The 11,750-nt window shown below is 33.9% G+C and overlaps 4 protein-coding genes across 9 annotated transcripts in view; 3 read left to right on the plus strand and 1 right to left on the minus strand.

Moving 5' to 3' along the window:
• LOC119631401 (adenosine deaminase 2-like) overlaps positions 1 to 10,321 on the minus strand; it is a 20,382-nt gene extending 10,061 nt beyond the window's left edge. Inside the window, exon 1 of the mRNA XM_038023565.1 lies at positions 10,257 to 10,321. The gene's annotated coding sequence lies outside the window, so the exon portion shown is untranslated. The remainder of the gene's footprint in view (positions 1 to 10,256) is intronic.
• LOC119631405 lies at positions 1,200 to 3,069 on the plus strand. 6 transcript variants are annotated; one of them, XR_005246652.1, is made up of 7 exons: positions 1,200 to 1,570; positions 1,645 to 1,749; positions 1,841 to 2,053; positions 2,124 to 2,141; positions 2,218 to 2,268; positions 2,327 to 2,417; positions 2,484 to 2,865. XR_005246652.1 is itself a non-coding variant. In XM_038023573.1 (7 exons), the coding sequence occupies exons 2-7, from the start codon at positions 1,520 to 1,522 to the stop codon at positions 2,351 to 2,353; spliced, it is 465 nt and encodes a 154-aa protein (XP_037879501.1). In that variant the 5' UTR covers positions 1,200 to 1,447; the 3' UTR covers positions 2,354 to 2,865. The 6 variants fall into 6 exon arrangements, 5 of the variants coding, with proteins under 5 accessions (XP_037879501.1, XP_037879498.1, XP_037879499.1 ...); XM_038023573.1 differs by having other exon boundaries at positions 1,200 to 1,447; positions 1,520 to 1,570; positions 2,327 to 2,865; XM_038023570.1 differs by having other exon boundaries at positions 2,327 to 2,865.
• LOC119631403 (protein transport protein SEC31-like) lies at positions 3,141 to 4,919 on the plus strand. Its single transcript, XM_038023567.1, has 7 exons — positions 3,141 to 3,207; positions 3,301 to 3,435; positions 3,491 to 3,748; positions 3,804 to 3,941; positions 3,998 to 4,144; positions 4,205 to 4,267; positions 4,346 to 4,919. Exons 1-7 carry the CDS (start codon positions 3,181 to 3,183, stop codon positions 4,433 to 4,435), a joined length of 858 nt encoding a protein of 285 aa, XP_037879495.1. The 5' UTR covers positions 3,141 to 3,180; the 3' UTR covers positions 4,436 to 4,919.
• Positions 4,393 to 8,123, plus strand: LOC119631402. Its single transcript, XM_038023566.1, has 16 exons — positions 4,393 to 4,402; positions 4,473 to 4,520; positions 4,588 to 4,617; positions 4,687 to 4,752; positions 4,837 to 4,899; positions 5,123 to 5,293; positions 5,835 to 5,894; positions 5,959 to 6,009; positions 6,084 to 6,140; positions 6,250 to 6,462; positions 6,690 to 6,752; positions 6,851 to 6,892; positions 7,004 to 7,094; positions 7,161 to 7,437; positions 7,520 to 7,634; positions 7,721 to 8,123. Exons 2-16 carry the CDS (start codon positions 4,497 to 4,499, stop codon positions 7,886 to 7,888), a joined length of 1,491 nt encoding a protein of 496 aa, XP_037879494.1. The 5' UTR covers positions 4,393 to 4,402; positions 4,473 to 4,496; the 3' UTR covers positions 7,889 to 8,123.
• Positions 10,322 to 11,750: the final 1,429 nt, after the last annotated feature.

The following is an 11,750-nucleotide window of genomic DNA, read 5'->3' on the forward strand; positions in this document are numbered from 1 at the left end:
TAAACTGCTCGAACATTCTTTAAGAGCTTAAGTTGGGTTTTCGTCCAATAAGTCTTGCAATTTATTGTCTTCGCATTTTTTTGGTCCTCCAAGCCGTTCTTTGTCATTGACGTCGAATTCTCGACTTTTAAACCATTGAAACCACAACCGACAATGGAGACATGATGGGGCAGCGTCACTATAAGTTTCCAAAGGTGTTTGATGGGCTTCGGTAGCAGATTCCTTCAAATCAAGCAACAAAAGCAATGAATAACGAAAATCAATTTTGACCGTTCCGTAATGGGCGTCTATATACGCTGAATCGAATTTAACCGTTGCGTTCATTGATACCTCGCACTACATTATCATTCCCATGAATAGAATCGCTGATCGAAATACATGCAAGCACCAATTATTTATTTTTTCTTTTTTTATAACCCAACGATGGCAACTAAACTTCCTAAAGAGACTATACTTTGATTGTAATTTATTTATGGCCGTAGCTATAGTGAGTGGTCAATCGGAGAAGGTATATATCAATTACCGATGGAGCATACGCCCAGCACGTTGCGGCCATTCGATATGTCTCTCACCTCACTTCTCTCTCCGCTCATTTCCGCGTTCCAGATATATGGGATGACGGTTGAAAAATTGGTTATTTAAAAAAAAAAAACAATGTGTAAAATCCGGGGATATTAAGATGTCTTCTCTTTCAGAATACTAAATAGGTGCCTGTTCGCTATTTTTTGTGGATTGGGAAACGCCGTGTAATACCGTTTAAACTATTAAAGGAAAAATTATTAACAGATTCTTAAGAATGCGAAAATGAATCTAAATTCAAAATCGAAAAACGATTCTGAAAAGACGAGTCTATTTCAAGTTCGTCAAGTTAACATACCCTTGTACCAAAAAGGGATGCACTTATTGGACTTGATTAGTTTATGTTACCTTCTAAAATAGGCGGTCTTGTTAGATTAAATGATTGTCATTAACTTTTTATTAGTTATTCTTATTTTGCTTTTGGTTATTATTATTATTGCACATGTACTTGAAAGCAGTTTTATGAAATGTCTTGAAAATTTTTTGAAAAATTATTTGAAGCATTGGTCTTATATGTATATGCCAAAAAAAAATACGAATATCAAAAATAAAATTTTCAATCCAAATATCAAAATTTTTCGTATCCATTAAATAATTTACATTTTCTACACAAAAAAAAATATTTAAAAAAAAAATACCCATAAAACAGTGCATCTCTTACGTTTCGGTAGCAGCAGATTTATGAAAATTTTTGCGTTATATTTTAAAAAGTTATTGTGAGAAATAGAAATTTATAATTCAAACCGCACATTCACGTATGTAAATTTGCGTTAAGTCGATGTAAGTTAGAAGGCATATCGAAAAGCACTGGATTTTGAAAATTTCATTGTTAATCTCTTAGCAGCGTAATTTCTTAGTGTACGTTAAGGTAAAAAATAGAAAGCGCGCACACCTGTTTTCAACTGTTCAATTCAAATATTTTACAATGAGTTTATTTCAGATGGGCCAGGGTACGAGAAGCCGTGCTGCTGGTGGCTCCCCGCAAAGGAAGGTGAAAATATTTAAATATTGTGCAAGCTATTGTGCAAGCAATTATTTTAATTGTTATTTTAAAATTATCTTTAGGATAATTGCGTAGTTGACAATGATACTACCGTTGAGGTTCATAATTCGCCGGGGCGACAATTAACTGCTGAAGAGCTCAGGATTTTTGATATGGCAACTCCTCAAGTAAGCAAAAAATTTTAAAAGTGATCGCTTAAAAAATTTTATTTCTATATCAAAAATTACATAGTGTTTCGTCTATTATCCAACTTTTTAGACAGCATCCCGTAATTCGCCTGTGAACATGTCCCCTCCTTCAAGAGACTCATCACCGCCCAGACAATGTCCCAAGGCTTCCTATCCGATATATAATGCGACGCGTACCAATTTAGGACGTCCTGCTCGAATGGGTACACCGCAAACTAGAAGAAATGCAAGCATAACTACACCTGAAGATCGTAGCCAAATTGATCGTGCAATTCCGGCCACGGTTCGTATAATATTTTTTTAAACATATCTTACGCATGATATTTTACATATACTTTTTTTTTATTAAATAGCCTGTACAATCTTCGGAGGTAAGTTCAAATTTGATCCCATAAACCGTGTAAGTGCGAAAATAACAGAAATAAATAATTAATCTTATCGGTATAGTACGGAAGTTACAATACACCTATGGCCAATATTGATTACTATGGCAGACAGGTAAAATGATATTGTTTCCAAAAATTACTCTCGAATGTTTACAATGAATCACTTGCAGCAGGCTTCATCATGCCCCCCCCGGTAGAGGAGGACGCGCTGCTTATAGACCGCATATAGCAGGAGTAAAAACCGCTTCAATGTCGTCTGGCGTAAGATCAATTATCGTTGACATTAATGAGAAAAACGAATCAAGGAGAATTTTTTATTTTACATAGGGAAGAGGCCGACTACTTGCAGCACCAGCAGGCTACGGTTCATTGTCGAAAAAGCTGCTTCCAGGCATTATGCCAGCAGCAAAAAGTGTAAGAATTTTATTATGCCTTTATGATTTTGTTAGTCGATTCGGAAGTATTTTCTCTTTATAGTCGAAACTTGAAACACCTACAAACTACGATCAAGTCGTAGCGGCAAGGGCACGTAATGTATATGGCGAAGCTGCAGATTATCCTAAATCGTCTCAAGTACATTTTTACTATTATTTTAAGCTTTTTATCTCAAAACTGATTTTTCGCAGGAGTGTCCTTCGCCCAGCGGGATGACCCCAAGACGTTCTGCTGCAATGCGAAATCTAGGTGAATGCGTTTTTGGACATACCACTTCTATGACTACGGTATACGTATATTCTGCGGTAATAAAATTTTAAGTGTGACATTTTTACACATGCTCATAATAGGTTAAAAGTGATTCGCCATTAACACCCGGAGCTAGAGGGCAAATACCTTATAATGTCTACCATAGAAGTCAGGGCAAAGTAAGAACAACGCAGAATTTTATTTTTCCTTTGAATTTCAATTAAATTTATTGTAGAAATATTATACACCGACAGACGGGCTTCCAGTAACTAGCGTTCAATGCCGTACAGTTAGAGTTAAACCACCAAGTCAACCACTAATAGAGCTTTATTCTGGATCGATGGATGCCCAACCCGCATTACCACAGGTAAGGATTTTCAATAGGTTAATAGCAAGCGAATTTTTCAAAGGCGAAGAGTCTTTCTAAGAAAGGTAACTAACTATATATAATCCATTACAGCCCGGTCGAAGTCCTGCACATACTCCTGGCCAGACCCCCATGCGGCTTATGGTGCCCACCTCTGCACAAACACTTCAGACACCACAAAGACCTCAACCATATTACGAAGAATCTGGAGATAAATCACGCAGCCAGGTTTCTATTGATGATTTTTATTATGATTACAAAAACCGATAGAAATTTTTTGCAGACGGGAGAACGAGGACCATGTCCTGGACTAGCTAGAAGACAGCCACTGCAGGCTATTGGAGCTCCTCAGAGCAAATCAGCCGTAAGCATACTTTATATAATACTCTACTGCTTACAAAAAGTTAAAACATCCCATGTTCAGACAAGTTCTAGGCCTTCCCCTTGTCCTCTCCCCCAAGGGCCAACGCAGTCCCGTCCACAGGAAGATAGAGGAAGACAACCTGCTATTGAGTTTTCAAGCGATAAACCACGTGAACAGGTAAAATGTTAAAACGAGTATTGCTTTGCGTTTTATAATTAAGGCGATGTTGCAGTCAAGCGGGCGAACCCCCAAGGAAAATTATGCTGGGCAAATTGTCAGACGTTCACCCTCTCCCCCTCGGTCAGCACCAACTTGCCCACAAACACAATTACCAATTTACGAAGGTGCTGGTGACAAAACACGCAGTCAGGTTTGAAATTGCGATAGATCTTAGCTTAACAGAAAATTAATTTTAAAACGTTAAAGTCGGCACTTCGGGCACTTGAGATTGTCCTAGCAGAACCATCACGATCTATTAGTGATTTTGTTACCGAAAAATCGCGCGCTGCCTCTCCGCAAAGAGAACCTGGACGCAGCGAAGCAAGTCCCGTTGCGGCATCGCCGATCAATCAGGTTTTAAATACGTAAGAATACTATTTACCTAAGTAATTAATTCAAATTAATCTTTCATAGGCCGGAAGTAGTAAAGCATCTTCACCTGCTAATAAAGCGAACCCCGACAACCCCCCCTCACGGGTAAATATAAACTCTACTTGAAATTTTTCATAGAGGGTAATGTTCTTTTTAATATTTCGTTTTTCTTCCATCGCGTAGTCGGAATCTCCTAATGGTAATAATACCGGCTGGATTGTTGCAGACCAACTTATCGGGGTAATGAAATTTACTTTTAATCATTTCTTCTGAAAGCTTAACAAAAAAATGTGCGTGTCCTCTATTTCAGGCACTCGAAGATTTTATAAACTTTATGCCGCCCATAAGTTCAACAGATGTAAGTTTTGGTCCTTACCAAATTTTATTCGTTACAGCCACTTATTAAAACATTGATATATTCGCAGGAGTTAAAAATTTGCCCTCAGCCATCAGATGTAAGTGCCCGCGATATTTTTCCACATAATCTAAGTTGAAATATATTTGAAAAATACATTTTCTTTCAGCAGCCTGCACGCGAATCGCCAGTTCTTCGTGGAAGGTCACGTGAAGCCCAAGAAGATCCCTCTTCGGTAATAAAAATATGATTTCGCTACTTTTTGTTAACCCATATCACTATTAAATGTATTTTTCTTTTTCATCTTAATCTTCAAAAGAATTTTTGTCCAAACGCGCGTGGTGCTTACGAGGAACCTTCTGGCCCCTATGACGTTGACCAGGTATATACGTTAGTTATTAATTGTTTTTCAAACAATTGTCAAACGCGAAAAAAATAATATTTACGTGAATTCTACCAGAACTAAATGTTAAATCTACGCAATAGAGTTCGACTAACAAGAATTTTGAACGCTATGGTTATTTATTTATAAAACACTTTTTCATTTCATTTCCTTTCCATTTTTTTTTTTTTTGCTTTTTTTTGTTTTTTATTTATAAAATCAGGGAGCAACAGGATGCGAAGAAATGATAGAACAACGGATAGCAGGTTTACGTAATTTGCCTTTACTTGAAGATGATCCGGTGTATCATCTCGGTCGAACTCTTAATACAGACGAACACATTATACTCGATGAAATTCTTGAAGATGAGATACGTGAGTTACCACGATATCAGGTATGGCTTCAAAAATTTTCTTGATTTTCATCTTTTTTTTTTTTTTATTGCATTTCATACACATCACTATATTATATATTGAGGAAATTTTGTTGCATGAATAAGCAGACTTTCGCTTTCATATCTTATTATGAACAGTGTTAAGCGATAATAAGAGCTCTACGAAATGGGAAAACCTATATGACATACTTTTCGCGTTAAGATGCAAAAACTCCATTAAAATGTTCATTCATTGCAGACATGTGTTGAGTGTAAAAAAATACAATTTTTATTGTATCGTATGCGTTAACTGGGAAATCCTTTTTGATACATTTAATCCACCTTCCACCCATTTCTGATTTTTTGACTTGGCGTCCATCTTAGAATACTTATCTACAAAACATTTGAGTCGAGTCAAGTCGAGTCGAGTCGAGTCGAGTCGTTACGCATTTATTGTTTAACTATGAATTTATATTTTTAAGATTTTTCTAAAGATATTTTAATGGAACATATTCGCGTTGTATAACAACTGTTTTAATAAACACTAAAATTTCTTATGCAGCCATGGCCTCATCCAATGCCGCAGCTTATCATCAGCGAAACTGAAATCTCCTATCATCCAGTAAGTATTATGCGAATATTTCTGTAAGTTTTCCTTCTTCGATTTCATAAATATATTAATTCAGAATGCGGAATGCCTGGAAAACGCCCCTGAACAGCAAATGGCATATCTACAGGTGAGAGAGACAGAGGGAGATGTTGTTTTATATAAATAAGAATTGGTGGTACATTAATTGCTTTCTAAATCTAGATGTCACCTGATCAAATTCCAAAGAAAGAAAGACGTACTGAAGACAAATCGACGTTGGTAAGTGTAAATGCTAGCTACATGCCCTCACATTGACCTCATTGCAAGCAACAGTTAAAGTTTCGATTCAAAAATGAAATAAATTGTTATACAATAAATATGTACTTAGGCTCAAGGTGAAAATGTTTGTGCGCCTTGTCCATCGAGAACGCCAAGCGAGCAGGAATTAGATAAACCAAACATCTTCAAAAGTATAGCTAAAAAAATAGGCATCACAATGGAAATTCTGTCTAAGTTGATACATGGACGACAATCTTCTGCCACTGGTGGTACGACAGCTGAATCATCGTCACAAGCGAATCAATCTAAGCCGGAAGATTCGGTAAGTGATGAAAACTTTGTACCTTCTACCGAAGGTGGAATCTTTATTGCGTTATAAAAAATGTGTTTACGTGTATTTGTATACGAGTATCAATCCAAACCGCTACTCGGATATATTATATAGAATTTTCCCGCAAAACGTTAATTAATTAAGTCAGCCACAGTGTTTTTAATTTAGAAATCACTTTCATAACCTTAATTATATATATTTCTTTTATAACTTGATAGAAATCATGTGGAAATGTATTTTCCAAGAAACCACATGCATCCTGTCCTATAGCGAAAAAAAAGGTAAATAAAACTTTTTTACTAGAATATCGTAAGCACATTGTATAAGAGGCACCTTTTATTTATTTCATTATTATTATAATTATTATTACTATTATTAGGGGCCTAATATACGGAATTTGTACGCCGAGGAAGAACCTGATGTAAGATATTTTTAATTAATTATTTCATACAAGTTAATATAATAAATCCATGCAGTGCTTTTGTGCTATTTATTTAATTGAAGAAGAAATATCGAAAAATGTTATTTACAGGACGATGTGGAGTTACCTGAATCATATAAGGCATGTGCGAATGCAAAAAAATGCGGTCGTATTAAATTTGATAAATTTGATCACTGCGATGGTAAAAGAGCTCCAACTAATTTTTTTTTTTTTGAAACAAAGAGTAAAAGAAGTTTTATTCATTTAGATGTTGCAGTGGCTACAGCGACCCGTCAAATACAAATTAAGGAATTAGTAATGGATAATTATTGTCCTGGTGCTATACAAGAAGCAGTTGATGGTAAAGAAGACTTCAATGCTGTCGCGTTCGAGCTGGCTAGAGTCTCGTGTGCAATTGATGAGAAAACTTGTACAAATGCTCCAGCAGAAGAACCTCTTAGTATTATCGAAGCATTTCTAATGCGTATCGACTTGGAACGTGAGGGAATGAAAAAGGGATTGAAAAAAGACGCATCTGAGGAAGAGTAAATTTAAAATTTATCCTTAATAATAAAAAAAAAAAATAAAAAAAACAAATATAAATAAATTTATTTCCATTGTCTATAGAATAAAGACCACATTGCGAAAATACTTCGAAAGCGAACATAATCCCACCGATTTAAATAGCTCTATCAATAGTTTATTAATGGCCGAAGCGTTAACGGATGTTGCCATAGCAAAGGTATATTGTTGACAGTAACTAAATACGAGTTGTTGTTCTTTTACTTGTTTTGGTTTTTTTTTTTTCTTTTTTTTTTTTTTAATCAGGCAAGCAAAACAGTCACCTTTGAAGCCGACGTACAAAAGTGGGCCAGCTCTGTTCCTGATAATCCAAACGTCAAACTAGTTTCATATACGGCCACTACGAACCCCGTAATATTAGAAGAAAGCCCACAACAACCGGAAACAGCAGCAAAAACGCCAGATCCATCGTAAAAAGGTTTTCATACTAGTTTCAAAATGATTTTTTATTTTGGCGCAACTATCCACTAAAATGAAGTTACACTTTAATAATTTCTATATTTAGATTTATGCATATGTATGTACATATATTTTTCTCTTCAATATTTCTAGTCTTAATTAATCTCTACCGATTACACTCAGTATTTTTCTGTTTTTCGGATAATAAAACAAAATCAACTCTTGGAATAATTTAATCGATATGTATATATATATATATATGTTCATATCAAACTTGTTCACAATCAGGTTTCGGTTATTTTTAATTGTTTGTTCAATTATTTTGATATTTTTGGAATTTTTAAAAATCTATTATTCATTCTTTCAAGGTTTTCCGCACCAAAACTCTTACGCCCAAACCTCATCTTAACTCATTCATCTTTTACAAGGAATTCTTCACTAATTTCATTTTCATTTTTTGCCCTCAAGCAATATCAATGTCGTTCATGTTATATAATTTTAAATTCAAAGTCTTTAAGGTCAAGCGAATACCACATTGGCGCCTGATAATAATGTAATTAATGAATTTTTCAATCGCTGACCCCCAAATCGAGTTTGGTGTCTTCAAATAATGGGCGCTTGGATTCATTTTGATTTATTTTAATTTGATGGATTATGATAACAAGACATTAACTTGTGTTTGGAACTTCTTGTAATATCTTGTCGCTATCGCTAGATTAGATTGAAGCTGATAGCTTCTCATTTCCGTCATGTGATGCTTATCGAAAGACATGGAGGCATATGGATGAGACTAAGGTTGTTTTTTTTTTTTTCGATTAAAAATGTTGCAAGCTCGTATAAGCAATTCTAATATAGATAGGCTAATTCATTCAGGCAAATCAAGATTATGTCAGGAGTAATAACTGAATAAAGTTTAGATTTCTTAAAGGTATCAAGTTATTTCCTCTCTTTTGCGCTGATCTATTTGCGTCGATGTCAGCGACAGTGCCCATGACAGTTATTTCTTCTTTCAGTTCGTTTTATTAACTTACAATAAATACTAAGCGAATAAGCCTTGCAGCGCTTACACACAAACAACAATAAGACGAGATTTAAGATAAGTAGTTTGCTCTCGATGCAATGCAAGAGTTTTGTCTTTTTTTTGTTTTTTTTTAAAGAGTATGAAATATAAAATAAATACTCAAAATAAAAGACAAAAGATTTGCGCTCTTTTATAAAGAAAACCTAACAACAAAAGCTAAAGAAATTGCAGTCATTATTAAACAATTGATAAAAGCAAAAATCATGAACACAACAAGAACAAAGAATTGTTAAATTAATTTAAGTCGAATGCTTTGCACTCGACGAACAAAAAAATAATTATGTGAATGTGTTTATGTGTGCATTGAAAAGAAATGTTGATACAATCTAAATGACATTGAGTTAATTTATTCTTACGCTGAGTCTAAGATGTAAGGTATTCGCAATGCATCCTACTTAAGCGCGCAAACCTCATAATATAAATAACGTAATCTACAAAACTAATAAAATATGTATAGTTTCTTAGGAAAATACGTTACAGAGCATATATCTACGACTGTGTATAAAAAATCTTACAACTTCACCGATGTTAGTATAAGCTAGTCAACGTTCATAATCAATCGTTTTATCCATGTCCGTCTGTTTGTCTATTTGCAAAAATTCGATTACATTCTCAAAATGCTGCATTGGAAAAAGCACACACCTGGTGTTAAAATTTCTTTTTACTGCGGACAATTGAAGCGAAACAATCAACCAGCCAATCGACCTATGGGTCCATTCACAATATAAAATTTTTATTATTACTATTATCTATATGTGTGTATGTGCGTGTGTGTGTGTGTGCGTGTGCACTCGTAATTATCATAATTTGTTGAAGACTTCTCTTCTTTCTCAAGGTCAATTAGTTGGTGATGAAGATAAAAAAAATATGTTCGCTCTCTAATCTGCATAGAATCACTCTCTTCGATTTTAAAGGAAGTAATGAACTGAGCATACCGGTATAATTATTATTGTCAAAAGGCAGTATACAAGCAAGCAAACCAAAAAAAAAAAAAAAAAAAAAAAAAAAAAAAAAAGAATCGCATATATTAACGAAGCACTGGAAAAGATTTAATAAACAGTAAGTGCGGTAAGTTATTAAACATTATTCATTTCATTAACGTTGAGTTTTACATATCGCATATCGCATATCGCATATCGCATAACGCATATTGTACACTTATTGTAATTACACTTAAGTAATTAAGTAAAGTAAACGGATTCGGTTTAGCGTAATATTCAAATGTTTCGAAATCAAATCAATTATTATTAAAATTATTTTAATTTAATTTTATTTATTTAAAATTAATATTTAATTAATTACCTCCTTCTGCGATGTTTTTGTTAGCGTTGTTTACAATTTTTTAATATATATTTGTATTTTTACGTTATTCTTTTATAAAAAAAACGTTTTATTTAATCTCAGCGTTCAGCGTCAATACGCAAAAACCATTTATTATAGACTAACAGTAACATGTCTTTGAATCTTAATAAATAGAATAAATAAATATCTGTTGTGTGTTAACATATTATTAATAGTCAAAATTTTCACAAGTTTACACTTACATACGCAATGGGCATTGCATTAATGGGCGCCTCTTGTGAGTATAGAGCAAAGAGCATATATATATTTATGATATTGCTTTAATAAATGAGAAAGAGAAGCACTACAAAAGCAAACTTAAGCAAAATCAAAGAGAATCAGCTCGCTACTGCAATTTGGTGCAGAAAAAAAAAAAAAAAAAAAAAAAAAAAAAAAACACAAAGGCAACTAAATAACAAGATACGGCAAGAAATTTTTTTAAATATATTTACTAAGTAAAAAAAAATGGTAGGAAAATCTCAGGAACTTTTCATATTTTTATTATCAATAGCTTATAGTGTAACACTTTTAATTATCTACCATTTGATTACTTCATCTTTCTCATCTCTCTTCTCTCGGTAATGGTTTGCTAGTTAGACATCAGATTGTGTATTGTTTAGAAAGGAACACTGCTACCTGATATGCCTGATACATGTATGCGTATCAAAAAACGATAACCAACGATACACTGGATAGCAAATGTAACTCGTTATCGTTTCATTGTTATTATTAATTATGTATTATTGTAATTTATTTAGTCAGAGATATAAAAAAAAAAGTTTTAAAGCATTAGCAACGAAGACGATCGGCTTTCCTGTAAACCTGACTTGAGTATTAAACGCACAAGCATGGAGATCCTCTGAGTTTCATCTTTTATTTTATATTTTCAAATTTTAAATTTTATTATTATCGAATACTTTTAATAAATTTCAATACAAGTTTTTTTTATTTTTTATATTTATTTACTATAATATATTTAAAATATTTTATGCAATTTGACACATTTTATTCGATGAGCTATTTAACAAAGCGTATTATCGCCCATTTATTTATCCAAAGTATATTTATATGCAATAATTGCCTGCATGTATTTCGATCAGCGATTCTATTCATGGGAATGATAATGTAGTGCGAGGTATCAATGAACGCAACGGTTAAATTCGATTCAGCGTATATAGACGCCCATTACGGAACGGTCAAAATTGATTTTCGTTATTCATTGCTTTTGTTGCTTGATTTGAAGGAATCTGCTACCGAAGCCCATCAAACACCTTTGGAAACTTATAGTGACGCTGCCCCATCATGTCTCCATTGTCGGTTGTGGTTTCAAGTCGAGAATTCGACGTCAATGACAAAGAACGGCTTGGAGGACCAAAAAAATGCGAAGACAATAAATTGCAAGACTTACTGGACGAAAACCCAACTTAAGCTCTTAAAGAATGTTCGAGCAGTTTA

The sequence above is a fragment of the Glossina fuscipes genome, unplaced genomic scaffold (genome assembly GCF_014805625.2).
Source record: "Glossina fuscipes isolate IAEA_lab_2018 unplaced genomic scaffold, Yale_Gfus_2 1, whole genome shotgun sequence".
Taxonomy (NCBI): domain Eukaryota; kingdom Metazoa; phylum Arthropoda; class Insecta; order Diptera; family Glossinidae; genus Glossina; species Glossina fuscipes.

Coding starts and splice junctions, on each gene's coding strand:
- LOC119631405 (XM_038023568.1), top strand. Junction 2,571..2,633: donor TTATGCCAGCAGCAAAAAGT/GTAAGAATTTTA, acceptor TTCTCTTTATAG/TCGAAACTTGAAACACCTAC. Junction 2,879..2,941: donor ATACCACTTCTATGACTACG/GTATACGTATAT, acceptor TGCTCATAATAG/GTTAAAAGTGATTCGCCATT.
- LOC119631403 (XM_038023567.1), top strand. CDS start 3,181: ATGGATGCCCAACCCGCATTACCACAG. Junction 3,749..3,803: donor GCGATAAACCACGTGAACAG/GTAAAATGTTAA, acceptor GCGATGTTGCAG/TCAAGCGGGCGAACCCCCAA. Junction 4,268..4,345: donor CCGACAACCCCCCCTCACGG/GTAAATATAAAC, acceptor TCCATCGCGTAG/TCGGAATCTCCTAATGGTAA.
- LOC119631402 (XM_038023566.1), top strand. CDS start 4,497: ATGCCGCCCATAAGTTCAACAGAT. Junction 6,753..6,850: donor GTCCTATAGCGAAAAAAAAG/GTAAATAAAACT, acceptor TACTATTATTAG/GGGCCTAATATACGGAATTT. Junction 7,095..7,160: donor TAAATTTGATCACTGCGATG/GTAAAAGAGCTC, acceptor TTATTCATTTAG/ATGTTGCAGTGGCTACAGCG.